The sequence below is a fragment of the Kwoniella newhampshirensis genome, chromosome 6 (genome assembly GCF_039105145.1).
Source record: "Kwoniella newhampshirensis strain CBS 13917 chromosome 6, whole genome shotgun sequence".
Taxonomy (NCBI): Eukaryota; Fungi; Basidiomycota; class Tremellomycetes; order Tremellales; family Cryptococcaceae; genus Kwoniella; species Kwoniella newhampshirensis.
In genome coordinates, this window is record NC_089960.1 from 1,169,452 (window position 1) to 1,185,377 (window position 15,926).

The following is a 15,926-nucleotide window of genomic DNA, read 5'->3' on the forward strand; positions in this document are numbered from 1 at the left end:
CTTCCGAATGCTGAAGGGAAATCAGAACGTGTGCACTGCTGAAGGATGCAGTGACTCTTGTTCAGATACTGGACTACCCCTGGTCTAGCTGCGGTCAGTCACATGCAATGAAAATGTCATAGTCGTTGCATTAAGCTTAAGTGAGACGGGGGAGGTTGATACCACAAACGGATGTCACCGCCACATTCGACATCGTCATCGTTTTACTCGATCCCGTTCATTTCCTCCGACGACAATCATCTACACTTCTATCACATACCTACAATCTACAGTGCATCAAATTTCCTATACCTAGTGTGTATCTCTTCGACTGTCCGAAAAGAGATCGACTGTACCCTTTATTCTCACCGAATCCACTGCACCATCAGAGCCATTCATTGTCCAACTCAACCGATCCTTGTGTCTTTACTCCACTCCACTCCGCTCTAGTCTGTCGAAATGGCTTTCATACTTTCCAACCTGTTGAACTGGTTGCGGTCCCTGTTCTTTGCCAAGCATCTGGAAGTAACAATAGTAGGACTTCAAGTGAGTGCATAGAGCTTGGACCTCCTTATCCACTGTGACGGTGTTAACGAGCTCTGTTCCTCCGACCAGGCCAGTGGAAAGACTTCGTAAGTGAACTTTTCGTACTTCCTCTTTCCTACCACGCCTTCTTTTATATAATTGTGTATTACAAAGGGCCGCGCGAAACTGATAGCCGACTGCGTCTCTCAGCCTTGTGAATGTCCTCGGATCAAATCAATGGTCAGAAGATGTGGTTCCGACGGTTGCGTTCAACCTGAGACAGGTAAGAAAGGGGAATGTTACCATGAAGGTGTGGGATGTAGCTGTGAGTCGGGTGTTTGCGACTTGCTCACGATGCCTCTCGACCATTGGGGCGTTTCCACACGTTTCTAACAGACTTGTTTCCACCTCGTGGGAGGACATGACCCACGTTCCCACGTTGAAGAGGCTTGACTGACAGGGAACCTCACATAGGGTCAACCGAAGTTCAGAGGCATGTGGGACCGGTATTGTCGCGGGGCAGATGCTATTATGTGAGTGCAGAAAGGTCTCTGCATGACATGATCAGCTGACATAGCACTGGTAGATACGTCGTTGACGCAGCAGATGTAAGCTTTCCTCATCGTTCGCGCTGAGCCAGGACTCATTCGCGCAAAACACTGATTGACTCTTCTTTCCTGTAGAGATCATCAATACCAACAGCGACTTCTGAACTGCACGCCCTCCTCTCTCTCCCCGCACTATCTTCAGTCCCATTATTAGTCTTGGCCAACAAGAACGATCTGGATCCAGCTATGGGCGTCGACGAGCTGATAAAGGAGATGAGGCTTGGAGCGATCGGCGGAAGGGTTGTATCAGTGAGCGGAATCGTTTCTCACCTCAAGGCATCGTGGAATACGCGGCAGGCTATAGCAGCTGGTCGGGAGCGAGTGAAGACATGGGAAAAGGGAGGAAGGGGGGGGGGGGGGCGAGGTCAAGGGCAGCGTAGTGCAGGCTCAGGTTATGAGCACAGATGAGAATCACGCTGATTTCACTCCCGTTGCCAGTGTTATTCCACCAGTAATAAGACGAAACACAATCTCGACATCGTCCTCGCATGGCTCACACAACGCGCGCACTGATCGACGCATCAGCGTTACTGTGCCTGATCAGTATCGTCTCCGAAATCCCTTCCGAAGTAACCTCACCCGCTGCAGATGTGCGCCAGCTCGTCACTTGTCGCCTTCACATCTAGCAACGAAACAAATGCATATGTTGTACCTCTCACCATTTCGAAGCTGTTCGATCGTCACCTGCCTTGTTCTACTCATCGTTCATCATGCCACCTTTTGGACCCCGATTGCCAGATCCATGCCCACTGCGTCCTCGTCCTCGCCTTCCACCTCGGCCACCTGTCCCTCCTCCAGCGCCTCCTACATGCCCGTTCCTTTCTCCATAACCTGAACGCGCTCCGCCTCGTCCTCCACTGCCTCCACCACCTGAAGACCCGTGACTTCCTCCCCCTCCGCCGCCTCTACCCCCACCGTTCCCAGGATAAAACTTCTTCCAATTCGGACTTTCTGAGATTGGTTTCTTCTCATATTCTCCCAACTTGGACTTGTCATTCATCACTATGATCCATCAACTCGTGTCAGCCACACACCTTCACCATACCACGGATATGCGTGCGACCCACCCCATGGTACTTGAACATATTCCTTTGGTACACCTTTCAATTCTGGTATCCAGAGTTGGACATATTCGTTGGTAGGATCGTAACTGCCCGCCTGCTTGATGGGATTGAACTGCCTCGAAGATCGAGGATCGTTACCTACTCCAGCTTGGTACTGCCAGTTTCCCCAGCTGCGCCAAAGGAGTTCAGTAACCACCCAAATGTGTGAAATGACAGAGTGTCCGTGACTCACTTTGAACAGGTGTCATAGTCTACGAGATGCATCTCGAAGAATTCTGCACCAATTCGCCAATCCACATACCTGAAAAACATTTGCGAGTCAGCGCTCAGGTGTTGACTCGACTGTCTTTCCCGCGCTCACTCCGCTCTGTTCGCAGTTGTGGTCGCAGTCGCCACGGATGATGGCTCACTCACAGATCTTTCACCAAGAAGCTCGCAACATTCTGTCTCCCTCTATTGCTCATCCAACCCGTCTCCTTCAACTCCCTCATATTCGCATCGATGAAGGGCACACCCGTCCTGCCCTCACACCACTTCCTCGCCGGATCTTCCGGATCATCGAGGTTCGGACTATGCCAATCGGACGGTCTGGGTCTTTGATTCGCAGGATAAGTGGAGATCTGAGACGAGTAGCCTGTCGGATTGAAGAGGGTTGAGTTTGGGGTGAAAGGTGTGGGTTGTTTCGCTTTGGTGGTTGGAGTTAGGGAGTATTTGTACGTTGTGAATTGGAAGAAATCACGCCAGAGAAGCTCGAATAGAATCCCTACGATTCGAAAGGTCAGCCCAGTGCCGGGCTTGGATGACAAAGGAATCCCAATGCGTCTGGAATATGGTCTCCGATCGACTCACAGTAGACGTTCTTGTACGCCTCCTTGTCTCTGGCAACACTATCCAACATGCCCCCAACCCTCCATCCCACCTCTTTCGGACTCAGGCTGCCTAACGAGAACCACGCCGAGAACTTGGTACTGAATGCTTCACCCAGCAGTCCGTTTCTCGTCTCCTTATATCGACGCGCCTTGGCCCCTCCTTGCCAGCCTTGTTTCGAGCTCGAGTCGGGATGACCGACATAATCTTCCAATCTAGCCAAACCGGCTGTTTCGGAGCCCAAGAAGGGGACGGCTGTCGATGGGTGCAAGGGGGGTAGAGACTCGGTGTTCGTTGGGGTAGCGGACGACCATCCTCCGATCGGAGGGTTGTCGAGTAACGGTTGTGCGAGAACCGAATACATCCCGTCTATCGTATCAAATTTGTCATCTTGAGAGATCCACCCTCCTTCTCTAGTGCTTAAACCGGTATTCTTCAGATCCAATCGGGGGAATGGCTTGAGTTTGGTTCTGTTCTTCCCGACACAAACTCTCACTCCTTGACCATCCTGATCCCATTGGGCCGTGTGCAGAGGTTCGACCAACATCCCACCTCCTAGATCCAGTCCTAGACCTTCTACGTTCTTCCTGAATGAGGTGTAGACATCTGGCGTATCTTTTGAAGCTTTGAAGGGGAGATGATCCAGCGGCAACAAGGTCTTGCTATCATTCAGTCCAAAGTGAACTTCGGATCCATCTCCAATTTCTCTCAGAGCATCACTCAACCTTCGAAGCATCCCCACTTCTTCCACAGTATATTCCTTCTGAGCATAGACGTCTTGCACCACTGTCGTTTCTCCTCCATTGAGGTTCTTGATGAGAGAGGGGAGTACGACTTCCGGTTTTCCATACCCTATCAACATATCTCCTCCGCTCCTTCGATACCCCTCTCGAAGAGAGTAAACCGCCTCGAGCAAGAATCGTAATCGATACGGCGATGTCCGATGAAATCCTCCCACACGAGATTTGGGAGATGCCCTCGTCGGTTTGTGACGATGAGTCGTGTGATCCTCGATCTGCTCTTTGGCGACAGTGTCTGATTCCGAGGACGACGGCGATGAGGGAGCATTGGGAAGACCGGAGAGATCTAATTGACGAGGATCGAAGATGTAGATGGGCAGGAAATGGGTGGAAGGATGGTTGGGCTGATGGGAGATGTGAAGGGATGGCGAGTCGTGAAGACGTAGGTCGAATGTATGAAGATGGACAAAGGTGTTCTGTCGATTGGACATGGTGAACAGTGATCGTCGAGTGCTTGTGTGTAGGTGGATCGAACAAGTGATACGACGGGGTGAGAGCATATGATGTGCACTGGGTGATTTCTCTGGATCTACTTGCAAATGACAAGTGAGATGGGATCAATGTCACACTACAGAGAGATCCTCCGCAATAATAGTGCTCACATCGATGCGCGCATGTTTCACTTGATGATATGATTTCACTCGTACCAGATCGATCGAAGTCTTACCCCGCATTCCATCTCGGTTAGTCACCACGTGTTTTGGTTTTACCCCGCAATGATCAAAGCGCCGGACAACCGCACGGGAACCGGAATTCATTCCGAAAAGAGTCGGACATGTGCGTGGATTTCATTCAAGATATCTATCATCCAATCCCTCTCTCTCTCTTAACCCTTCTCTTGCTTCATGGATATATATATATCTTCCAGTCATAACTCTTCGTACCTGACACATACAGTCGTCGAAGCAGCTGTCTCGTTTCTCCTCGTCAAACGGTCATTCGCGATGACATCCAACGTCAACGTCGCTCTTCTCGGTTCTGGCGTGTTCGCTCAAGCAGCCTATCTTCCCGCTCTGCTCACTCTCACATCCGCCAAGAACCTCTCCCTCCACACCATCTGGTCACGTTCCCCCACATCCGCAAACACTCTTCATTCCAAAGCCGTCGAGTCGGGGATCGCCCCCGCTCCAGCGATCCAGGATGGTCCCGAGGGCTTGGAGAAGGTGCTGAACGACCCGGAGATCGATGCGGTGCTTTTGGTCTTGCCAATCACTGCTCAACCTGAATTGGTCAGGAAGGCTTGGAAAGCCGGTAAACATGTTCTCAGTGAGAAACCCCTGGGTAAAGATGTGGAAGAAGCAAGACGTTTGGTAGAGGAATACGAGAAGGTTTATAAGCCAAAAGGTCTCATCTGGCGAATCGCTGAAAGTGAGTTTGAGATGTTGATGACAACCACACAAGATCTCAAGAGGTATCTGACGCTCACGTGACGTAGACTACGCCCATGAGCCGGTCCTACGATCCGCTGGTGAGAAGCTCGCCAGCACGCCAGAGCTTGGTCCTATTCTCCACTGGAAGCTCAACGCTGAGGGATATGTTGAGGATGGCTCGAAATACCACTCGACAGAATGGCGTACTGTGCCAGCATATCAGGGTGGTGAGTCGGCATGTCTATCGTGCGCTCTCAACCAGGCATTCTTCCATCTCCGCAAAAGACAATCTTCAGACGATGGAGAATTGTTGTGATTATACATCATCTGACACTTGCCCAGGGTTCCTCCTCGATGGCGGGGTCCATTGGGCGGCACTCCTCCGAACTGTACTTCCTCCTTCCGCGCAACCGGCCTCACTCGTCTCATACTCGCATCTCCACCGAGCCTTCCTACTCCCCCACGACACCCTCACCGCCATCTCTCTCCCATCCCCCTCGTCCACTGTATCTCCCAATGGACCCACGACCAAGCTGTCCACAGCGATCCACAGCGAGAAAGATCTCGCTTCGACTCCTGGTCAATCGGCTCCTACAGGTCAGATTTTCATGTCTTTCGCATTGCCGGACACTCCACCAGAGACTCGCTCTCCGAACGGATTGACAATCACCTTCCTCAACGGTGTTGCTACGCTTATATCCAGTCCCAGCAGGGAATGGATCTTCAATATCTATCCTGCCAGCGGGAGTGGGGTCGAGAAGGTAGAGAAGAAGGGGAATCCGGAAGGTGTTGAAGTGGAGATTCGAATGTTTGCACAGGCTATCAAGGCTTTGAAAGAGGGGAAGAAGGACGATGAGAAGGATTATGGAGATCCACGAGGCGCCCTCTGGGATTTGGCAGTGATCGAAGGGATGTTGAAATCCGAAGGAAAAGAGTTGAACTTGGAGAAACTCATCAAGGGGGAGTAGAGCAGGTTTCATATAGATAGAATAGTCACTCGGTTTGAAGCACTAGGCCGCTGGGTAATGAGAAGAATCAGTCGTTTCTCTGCGACGAATTTCGTGACCCTGCTCATGATACGTATGATACATGGTGAAGGACGTGCTTGGATAACTTCGTATGATTGGCTTTTCGTTTTCGTTTCGACTTGATTTGACTATGTACAATATTACCCAACCTGATTTGACCATACTTTATACACAGAGACCCTCGGAAACAATAACTTGGGAAACCGTAAACTTGAACGTCCGTCTCTGATCAACTTGACCAACCGAGACGGACCCGCTCACTCGCCACCAACTTTACCACTCCTGCTGCTCGTCACACTGTCCTCCGGAGCCACATCCTCCACGAAGATGGGCCTATCGCCGGCACCTGCAGCAGCATTGTCATCATCGGCAAAGGTCTGTTGGGGGAAATTGCCGCCTCCGAGCTGGAAGTTGGTAGGCTGAGGAGGGGACCTCTCGGCGTGAGACGGCTGCGAGGGGAGAGACTCGAGCGCCTTGGTGATGTAATGGTGGAGAAGTTCCGCCTCGCTAAGAGGTGCAAATTTGAATGTTCAGCCAGTCTGATCACCTCGTTAGGTGTTCTCGCTCGACACCACTTACCCCTTTGCGCCAATCCACTCCTTATCGAACTCAAACTTGATGGTTCCGGACTTGGGGAAGTTGTCGTGTTTGTTAAAGCCAACCGACTCGAGCATCGGGTGCACCAGATTGGAAAAGTGAGATGTGATCTACGCGCATGTTATGAGCGACATACAGCTTTGTTCGCCTTTGTTTGAGTCAAAGGATGTAATCACTCACCGGCACAGTCACCCAACTACCCTCACCCTTCTTCCCTCCCCCCAGGGTGACCTTCCCCTTCTCCACACCATGAAGGGACACCAAGATACCACCCAGCTTCTCACCTTGGATCATACCTGGCCATCCGAGCTCCGCGTTCGAGTTGACATTAGTCGCGCCGATAGCGTTCCCCTTGGCAGAGGGCAACATCTCGCCCCTTGGAGTCTGATCGATGACCTTCTCTTCCTTTGAGCCGGAAGTCGCAGTGTGTGCCGTGCCAAATGCCGACGACGAGTTGTCCTCTTGCGTGACGATTGTGTCTCTGATGCTAGGGTTACCGGAGGTGTTCGTGTTCGTGTTCGTGTTGGTAGTAGAAGTTCGACGGAAGAGATTCTTCATCTTTGCGACCATGCCGGTATCCTCTTCGCTTGTACCAGCTGAACCGCCACCTTCGGTCCTGGTTCCTGCTGCCGCATGAGTGGAGTGTGACGGCATCGCGTGAGAAAGAGGAGCCGGCGGCGTGGTGAGTACCGGGTTTGCGGGATCAGTCAAAGGCAAGACGACGAGGTGGGTCTGTTCATACGGTTGTGCATCAGAAATCTCTGTGAAAGTCGGGGTTCAAGATGGATGCTCACGTCGGTCACGCCAGCTTGCACACGCCAATACCACTTCCCCTCAATCCCCTTGCCTTCGTCCTCTCCAACACCTCCACCACCCGTCCCGATCCCGAAACTCCGCCTTCGTCCTGAACCCATGGCCCCACCACCGGGGGCATTGCTATCTACAGCGATGGGACCGAACGAGCTCTTCCTCCTCCCCCCCGAGATGACCCTCTGGAGGGCGTTCCCTTCCGCGCCTCCACCATCCGACCCGAATGACCCTGTTGAGAGCCGGCGAGTGTTCCTTGGCTCGGACGAGGGAGAGTTGATAGTGATGGTCGCGAGACAGGGGTAGATGTTCTTTGGCTTGTCCTGAGCTGTCGCAGAAGATGGGATGAATTCCATGGTGCGTGTGTTTGTAGAGGGTTGGTGGAGCAATGCAGAAAAAAGGGGCAGGGGAAGAAGGAGGGTCAAGTGCTGATGTTATAGCTTGATTGTCAGCAGCAGAGATTGAGAGGGAGTCGTCACCACAATCAGCGGATACAGGAGAAACGCTTTTTGATCACCTGATAACAAACGTTGCCAACTTCTTTTTGTAATCTCTAATTAGCATCATCATCAATCATCACAACAGACTCGATGACGTAAACAGATCGGCTACGTGCTGGAACCGGCGGGATGTTGCGCTGTTATTTCTGCATGTGTTTAAATCTGGATTTATCCCGGGATCAAATAGTTACCACTCACAAACGGAGGACTTGCTCATCTCCGTTTCATGTCCCAAAAGTCAAAGTCGGCCGGCGAGAAGCCCAGGTCTTTTGGTCTTTTGGTCTCTTGTGACGATGACAACGACCATATTCGTCTCATCAAATAGCTGTTTGTGTTCCTGTACTTGACATTGGAACACCTTTCCCCAGACAGGCTTGATACAATGACTCGCCTCTATTCTCGACGACCATAGTAATCTCTACACGTGTCCGATCCCCAGAGCCTCGACAGCCGAAACGGCATGACACCTCGTTTGCCCTCGAGGGGGTACACGAATGTTGTCGAGCTGGGATTCCTGCTACCTTGGGCAGCTAGGGCATCAAGTGGTTCGTCTAGGTCTCCGTTGTACTCATCACAAGCGAAAACACAGCCTTCGAACCACCGAAATGACGCTGTCTCTTCGTCTTCTTCGTCGGTGTACCAGAGCGAGACAGCGGCCAGCTCGTCTCGAACACCTCGACCACCTTCACGAGCAAGGTTACGTCCACCGCTCCTTCCTCCCTCGTATCGCAAATCACCTCGACCTGACATCCTACAGGACGTCCCGCCGTTTTCCTCTTCGGCCCCTACGTCGATCGTCAACGAACCCAGCAGCTCTCCCACTTCCATCAGTTTCCAACCAAGATCAAAATCACTAATCCATGAAACTCTCCTTCATCCAAATCCACCGCCCGCGTCCGCCCTCTTCCTCACACTCCGTGCTCACCCTTCTCATTTCACCCTCTCATCCGGCTCTCTACTTGCCGAATACGCTCGACGAACGGGAGACATGAGGACCGAGCGGGAAATTTATCGTCTGATGAATCAAAGACGTATCTCACCTCTAGGTCGACGATTGTCCATACCCAATTCTTCGTCACTATCGTCCAAGGGAAAGCAGAAGATGGATGATGAAGAAATCGATCCGCTTTCAGCTTACTCTTCTCCTTCAGACAAGAATGCGGGAAAGAAGAAATACAAGAGTGTGAAAAGACCGAATAGATGGGCAATCAAGGACCTTCCTCCACTGGACAAACTGACTTCGACGAGATATACCACGGAGGAATTACTGCGCCATCTGCATTACCTGATACTGGAGGGCGATGCTCCGGATTTTGGCGATGCGTTGGGATTACTGGATACAACTACCGACAATGACCAGGCGAGGACAACATCCGGGGCTGGCCTAGATGGCAAGAAGGTCGGATATGCAGGGTTGAGGATGTTGCATCTTTACCTGGCGTATTTGTCTCGTCTCTCTCCTTCAGATGAAATCGCAGGAGATGTCACCGTCCAACTCGACCCTCTCGACCTGTTATCGACGTATCAAGCTCATTGGTCCCAACCACCGAACAGACAAACTCTTCATCTCTTCATTCTCTCAATTCTCTCCTCTTCACGCCCACCCACTCGCGCCACTACCAGACTCTCTTCACCTTCCAATGAGACCTTGTTTTCCTCAGAACCCACGCCCGCTGACTGCAAACAGCAGACCGAACTGCTTGTAGCCACCATCTCCCTATTCCGACAGTATCGTCTCCCCCCCGGACCCGAGACATGGCGTCATGTCGCTCTCCATGCTCTGCAGCACGATCTTCCGCTGCTGTGTCAAATAGCGTGGGAGGGATGGTTCGCTTCTATCCGACTGGAACAAGAGCGAGATGATGGAGGACTTATGGGTGATAAGAACGAAACGAAGGCGGAAGTGAGAATACGATTTCGGCGGATTGGAACGATGAATAAACGATGGAGGCGGGTGGTGCACATGTTGGAGGAGAAAGGGTGGGTGAAAAATATGCGTTCAGTGGGGGAAGGGGCAGCAGGTCGTCGATTGTGGGGATACAGTTGGGTCGGAGAATCAGTCATTGAAAGTGATCAGCAATCCATCTCACAGAGTAAGGAGGAGGGGAAGCATCCATGGACTCGAAATGAGATGGAGGAATCTGCCGAGGCTGTCAAGGATCACTCGTCGCAGGAAGAGAGCTCGCTCGGAAGGCCGTCCATGTCCGACACCCGTATTCCGAATCCGATACCAGCGAGGTTTGATCAACCAAGACCGAATTATGATGATATACGGTTTATATCGCCGGAGACCACATCCGGGTCGGCATATACGACGACATACGATGATCCGACCGTTTCTGAACCGATCCTAGCGCGAGCAGTTGGATGATCTCCTGACTCCTGACCAGACAGATCACTCATCCCCTTCACGGTCATCATCTACTTCATCAGCATTTTGCAATGCAGTGCAATATACCTTCATACCTATTATCATCCATATATCTCACATGCAATGTATAAGAAACTATATATCTAGTCAATCTAACTCCCATTCCATCTCAGAAGACTACCGTTACAAGATCAAACCCGTCTCTCGTCTTATAGCCCACTCTACACCTTTCTCCACATCGTCCGCGATGACCGTCGGTTCATGTTCCGGTACCTCCCCGTTCGGATCTCTAAAAACACCTGTTCGAACGAGGATCGAAGACCAACCGTGCGCGTTTGCTCCGGCGATATCGGACGCGGGATTGTCTCCAACCATGTATCTGAGACCAAAGAGAAAGTCACGCCAAGTCAGCATATTGTGGACATTTGGAGATTTGTCAGACCTGACTCACACATTTAGGGGGACGTCGGGATTCCTGCCTACTGAAGATAGATATCTTCGTAGGGATAGCTCGGAGAAGTCGTATGTCGCTTTGAAGGGTTTACCGAATTGCTTATATGGGAGTTGCAAGCCGGTGGTCGCCTGGCGGCCGAACAGAAATGGGTACAATCAGCATTGACCATAATCAGGTGCGCCGCGCCACTGTTGATCATGGTGAGAGCATTCGAAGCGAGACGGGAGCGTAGAAGTGACAGCTCACCTTGTACACCGCCTCAAGAGAGAGTCGGAACGCTCCTTGACCCAGACGAGATATCGGCCAGTCGCTAGAACATCGATCGAAGTCAGCAAGGATCTCTCTCATGATGAGATCTCGTCTTCCCAGAAACAGAGCCTCGCGATTGCCGCTTGATATTTCCATTGAAGTGCCCAACTTGCTTGACCACTCCACACTCACGATCTCCACTCCACATCCGCATTGCTCAAGACCAACTCGACCTCTCCCTGATCGTCCCTGTTCTCTCTTCGAGTCCCAAGGATTCCATCTTTCGCCGACAAAGTATCGAGGATGAGCATGATATCGCGACCCCAATCATGGGTGTCATGCATGACGAATACGGCGGACAGCGGGATCTGGGAGAAGTCGACGGTCTTTAAGTGAAAGAATATCAGTGCTCAATCATTTAAGATATATCAAGGAAGGCCTGCCTTCCTGCTCGACGGCTCGACGGCTCGGTCAGATGTGTGACGAGCTTCTTACTCACCTTTGCAAAGGACTCTTCCCCTTTCGTTAGTTGTGTTCTGTCCCATATCGCCGGCCTCCACTTGATGATATCTTGGGGTATGTACGCGTGTTTGAGGCCATATCTGAGACGGTGTAAGCAATGTTCAAGCCAAGTCTAGAGAGCAGCGGAGCGATTATTCTGTTGCCCCTTGTGTCATACGAAATCCTTATCAAAACAGACAACTCGTTCTCCCCCTTACAACCTTCGCCCACAAGTGCCCTGAGCCACTGCTGCGTGCGTTGTCCGCTTCACACATAGTGATACGATGATCAGGTGTGCACTCACGATTCTGCGACTCTCCTGCAACTCTCTCCAGCCCCGCCTATCACCAGAACAGGTTTCTCTTGATATTTCTTCACATAGTCTCTCAGAGGTGTATGACTCTGCACCAGTTGATCTGGACCAAGCTGTGCGGACAGGTCAGCCCGATCGAGGTTTCACGTCATTGAGCAAGATGCGGAAGCTGGAGTGTCGTTGTTGGAGATAGCGGGACGACCCACTTGCACGCCTAGTTCTGAAGAGAGGGCCGCTCTTCTCTCTTCATCCGGGACACCTCCTCCATTCGTAATCAATAAGAATGGGATGGGTCTATCGACGAGAACAGTCAGTCAGGGCCGGATCTATACGCTTTCTCTGACCGGGTCGTAGCCCTTTCTCGGGTCGATTCACCCACTTTGACAATCTCCCATCTGATCCTGATAACAGTTGCAATACCCTCTTGGCTTGCGGCAAGACATTGTGATGACCTTGTTTGAGCACGCCGTCCTATTTGAGCGGAACATCAGCCCTTAGCTATGCTAGACGGATTTTCACATTTATGATCGAAGCACAGGTAAGGCTGCTGCTAGGTGATGGTCGATGTCAAGGAGAAGGTGGAGGGATGTTACAACACTATCGAGGCGGAGGGTGGAAGTGCGACATTGGACTCACAATGTCAAATGCGAATGCCAGCTTCTCCGGAAAAGGGACAGAACTCGAATGACCTGGACTCAGCAGACACAGTCAGACATCGTTCACCGTACACTTCAACAGGTCAACCATCCGTTTCAGTGTCTCTCTGACACTGGCTCGAGCTCGGTACGCCCGTGAGCGAGAGATGCAGAATGTTCACACTCACTGTTCAAGCTCCTTCTCGACGCGAGAGTGGATTTGAAGATCTCGGTCGTTCTTCTTCTTGATGATCTCAACATGATTTTCGGGTTTTGAGTCACTGGATGAGAGTGATTGTACTACTTGTAGTCGAGACTCGAGAAAGAAAGACAGATACTCGTAGATTATTTCTGTCGTAAATGACGCGCTCGCGACGACGACGATAACCTCCGGAATTCAGTGAACGCCGTCAACGGATCTCTATCTCTCGGCTATCTCTCTCTACCTGGCGTGGCCATTATTGTAAACATCATTCTGGATGCGTGGATGGTCGTTCTTTGAGACTGTGACAAGACTAACATAGTATAGTATCTCAATCTCAAGGTTACTGCACTACGAACCGAAGACTTAGCTACCAACAACATCAAAAATCAAGCTGTATCAGGTACGATACAATCAGTTACGCATTTGAAAACCTTTCCACTTCTTCTCATGCAAGATCGTACACTTGTATCGCGCGTGTTCTCTGCCCAGCCCCACACATCTCTTACGAAGCCAAGCTTCTCCATCCCACATCTGGCAACTCCTCTTTCGTCTCCTTCCTTGCCAGCACGTGAGGAGGAACGAAACCTCTATGTTCTCTTAATGTTCCTTCTTGATCATCACCGTTATCGTTCTCCCCAGCCTCCTCCTCGTCCTCTCCATCATCCGCAAGAGACTCAAAGATTGCTCCAGGGTCCGCCGCGTACGATTTCAGTTGCTCCCTTTCTCTCGATGCCGAAGCAGATCTCGTATTCCTTGGCGTCTCGGTGATACTCGGAATCCTGCCTCGGGATATGCTCGTAGGTACACCTAGCCCTAATGAATTGCTACCGGGACTGGGGCCCGATTGATTTTGTGGTGTCCCTCGTTCCTTCATAACCCTCAATAACGGAGGAACCAGCTTCCCTTCTCTTTCAGACAGCGATGTTTTTCGCTCAAACTCCAATACAGCACTGCGGGTATTCGATTTTGGGAGATGGATCGCCATTGGCATGGACATGGCCAGTTTACTGATCTGGCTCTCGTCCACAGCGCCATCTTCGTCCAGGGTAGAGGACGAACCGCGGCGGAGAGTAGCGTACAAAGATCCGTTCTGCTCAATTCGTCGCCAAGCGGCTCGATGAGAAGGTGCATCGGCCGCGAATGTGTGAGACAAGTTCAGTTCGACCATGTTACGAGGGCGGGATGTAGGAACGTTGCTATCTGCGTAGGCACATACCTTTGTGTCGGTGGCGGGTGGCGGAGGGGAATCCTCATCGAGCTCGAAGTCGAACACATATTCTGCTAAGCAATTAGTGGCGCTTCAAAGAGTCCACGAGAAACTCACCTTCCTGATCCGACTTCTCATCATCCTGCTTCTCCATCACAGGTGCCGGGTCCTCGAACGTGACCTTGCCTTTCTCCTTACCCTTCTCCTTCGTGATCTTCTCCTCGCTGTACAGCTGCTTGACAGTCCTTGGTCTCGGTGTTCTCCCTTCCGCTGCCTCTTCCTCTTCCACGGCGTCCATCTTGCTTCCAGGTACGGTCAACATGTTCGCATTCAGCCGCTCGTCATCTGCCCAACTATCTTTGTCATGAAGGTCTTGATCTATGACTTTGGATGTCGAGCTCTTCCGTCGACTGTGACTTGCTGGACCAGGCGCACTGTTTCCTGTACGATCAGCAAGACTGCTGAAAACGTAGCTCATCGCCACGGCACGGCTGTCATCCTTCTTTTCATATGTGCTGGCGACCCGATTGATAGTGTCGTCGACTTCGTCTTTAACAGACGTCGGGATGTTGGATGTTGGAGGTGGGGCATAGAACGTGTTGGCTGAGAGAGATTGAGCAAGCAGTGAACCACCTGGGGGAGCAGAGCCAAGGGGAGAGCTAGCGGCTTTGATGATGGGATTGTCATTGGGATCATTCAGTGGGCGAGAAGAGCCTGATATACTGTTATGCCGTTGCGTCTCTCCGGTTGAAGCTCTGCTAGCACTCGCACTTCGACTCTGTGGCGTCTCATCCTTATATGCCGGACCGTCTTTGTACTTCTCCCACAACAACTCGACTTCGCCTCTGACTCTCTCTTCCAGCTCACGCATTTCCTGGGCTTTATGGGCGATGTAACGTCTGACCTGATCTTCTAGTCTGGAATGTGCGATTTTCAGGTAGTCGCCAGCTTGGTCGCATAAGTCACGCAGGTGAGGGTGAGAGGGAATGAAGGGCGGTGGAAGGAAGAAAGGATCATGAGGTGGTGGAATGAGGGGTGATCGTCCATCGGTGGAAGACGAAGCAGGGGGATAAGGTGATGGATCGTTGTTGGAAGGTGGACGACCGAAAGACGATGTTGCGGAAGGTTCTTCGAGCAGCAGACCTGAAAAGGGGAGTGATTCTTGCTCTAGGGCACGTTCTAACTTCTCTCCATACTAGGCAGGATTATAAGCAGTCATCTCGAAGAGTGTCAGGACTAGGTCGCACTTACAAGCACACCCTCTTTCAGCTCCACAATCACCCAGTCGTCCTTGACCGGGGTATCGGTGCTGGACTTGCCCTGCACCTTGAAGCAATTGGTCTGACATAACCAGCACTTGCGCCAAGACGGTCCAAGAGTGTCTCGTCCATGATGATCGTCTTTGCCTTCTTGGGCGTCCGACTCTGGCGCAAAGTCATCTTGACAGAAATTAACGTACGGAGCGAGTTTCTATTCTGATGATCAGCTTGTATGATGTTCCGTCTAGGTAAAAGAAACGCACCACTTGTTCTGATCCAGCAGGTACGTAGACGTCTATCCGATCTTTCGCTTCCTTGTCGCTTGCCTCGGCTGTACCGTCCACTCTGTCCTCCTCTGACAAAGGCACACGACCCTCCACCAAGACGTTGAGACATCTACACGAGAACGTGAACGGGGTGCTGTTGGAAGGTGACAGGGGTCCTTTGGGTGGCGGTGGATCGCTTGATGCTGTCATCGTTACTGTGAGTCGATGGCGGAATGTAACATGAGACTGGCACACTAGATGTATTGGACGTGAGTCGAGGGGAGCTATGAGATATGGTGTGAGATGGGAGTGAAGGAGTGG

General features: G+C 51.5%; 7 protein-coding genes across 7 annotated transcripts; 3 read left to right on the forward strand and 4 right to left on the reverse strand.

Annotated features, from left to right (window-relative positions):
- Positions 1-438: 438 nt before the first annotated feature.
- Positions 439-1,625, forward strand: IAR55_003593 (uncharacterized protein; the record flags this gene model as incomplete). The annotated part of the gene is made up of 7 exons (XM_066946700.1): positions 439-525; positions 595-611; positions 715-829; positions 979-1,037; positions 1,091-1,112; positions 1,188-1,361; positions 1,551-1,625. 7 exons carry the CDS (start codon positions 439-441, stop codon positions 1,623-1,625), a joined length of 549 nt encoding a protein of 182 aa, XP_066803092.1.
- Positions 1,626-1,806: 181 nt separating this feature from the next.
- Positions 1,807-4,274, reverse strand: IAR55_003594 (uncharacterized protein; the record flags this gene model as incomplete). The annotated part of the gene is made up of 5 exons (XM_066946701.1): positions 1,807-2,114; positions 2,180-2,346; positions 2,409-2,477; positions 2,591-2,939; positions 3,026-4,274. The coding sequence occupies 5 exons, from the start codon at positions 4,272-4,274 to the stop codon at positions 1,807-1,809; spliced, it is 2,142 nt and encodes a 713-aa protein (XP_066803093.1).
- Positions 4,275-4,787: 513 nt separating this feature from the next.
- On the forward strand, positions 4,788-6,181 carry IAR55_003595 (uncharacterized protein; the record flags this gene model as incomplete). The annotated part of the gene is made up of 3 exons (XM_066946702.1): positions 4,788-5,211; positions 5,279-5,440; positions 5,556-6,181. 3 exons carry the CDS (start codon positions 4,788-4,790, stop codon positions 6,179-6,181), a joined length of 1,212 nt encoding a protein of 403 aa, XP_066803094.1.
- Positions 6,182-6,498: 317 nt separating this feature from the next.
- Positions 6,499-8,001, reverse strand: IAR55_003596 (uncharacterized protein; the record flags this gene model as incomplete). Its single annotated transcript, XM_066946703.1, has 4 exons — positions 6,499-6,748; positions 6,821-6,948; positions 7,019-7,570; positions 7,633-8,001. 4 exons carry the CDS (start codon positions 7,999-8,001, stop codon positions 6,499-6,501), a joined length of 1,299 nt encoding a protein of 432 aa, XP_066803095.1.
- Positions 8,002-8,605: 604 nt separating this feature from the next.
- IAR55_003597 (uncharacterized protein) lies at positions 8,606-10,516 on the forward strand (the record flags this gene model as incomplete). The annotated part of the gene is made up of 1 exon (XM_066946704.1): positions 8,606-10,516. One exon carries the CDS (start codon positions 8,606-8,608, stop codon positions 10,514-10,516), a length of 1,911 nt encoding a protein of 636 aa, XP_066803096.1.
- Positions 10,517-10,699: 183 nt separating this feature from the next.
- On the reverse strand, positions 10,700-12,929 carry IAR55_003598 (TIGR01456 family HAD hydrolase; the record flags this gene model as incomplete). The annotated part of the gene is made up of 10 exons (XM_066946705.1): positions 10,700-10,895; positions 10,968-11,098; positions 11,217-11,280; positions 11,412-11,605; positions 11,719-11,821; positions 12,025-12,146; positions 12,240-12,327; positions 12,413-12,504; positions 12,670-12,722; positions 12,857-12,929. 10 exons carry the CDS (start codon positions 12,927-12,929, stop codon positions 10,700-10,702), a joined length of 1,116 nt encoding a protein of 371 aa, XP_066803097.1.
- Positions 12,930-13,375: 446 nt separating this feature from the next.
- On the reverse strand, positions 13,376-15,815 carry IAR55_003599 (uncharacterized protein; the record flags this gene model as incomplete). Its single annotated transcript, XM_066946706.1, has 4 exons — positions 13,376-14,151; positions 14,198-15,275; positions 15,332-15,550; positions 15,603-15,815. 4 exons carry the CDS (start codon positions 15,813-15,815, stop codon positions 13,376-13,378), a joined length of 2,286 nt encoding a protein of 761 aa, XP_066803098.1.
- Positions 15,816-15,926: the final 111 nt, after the last annotated feature.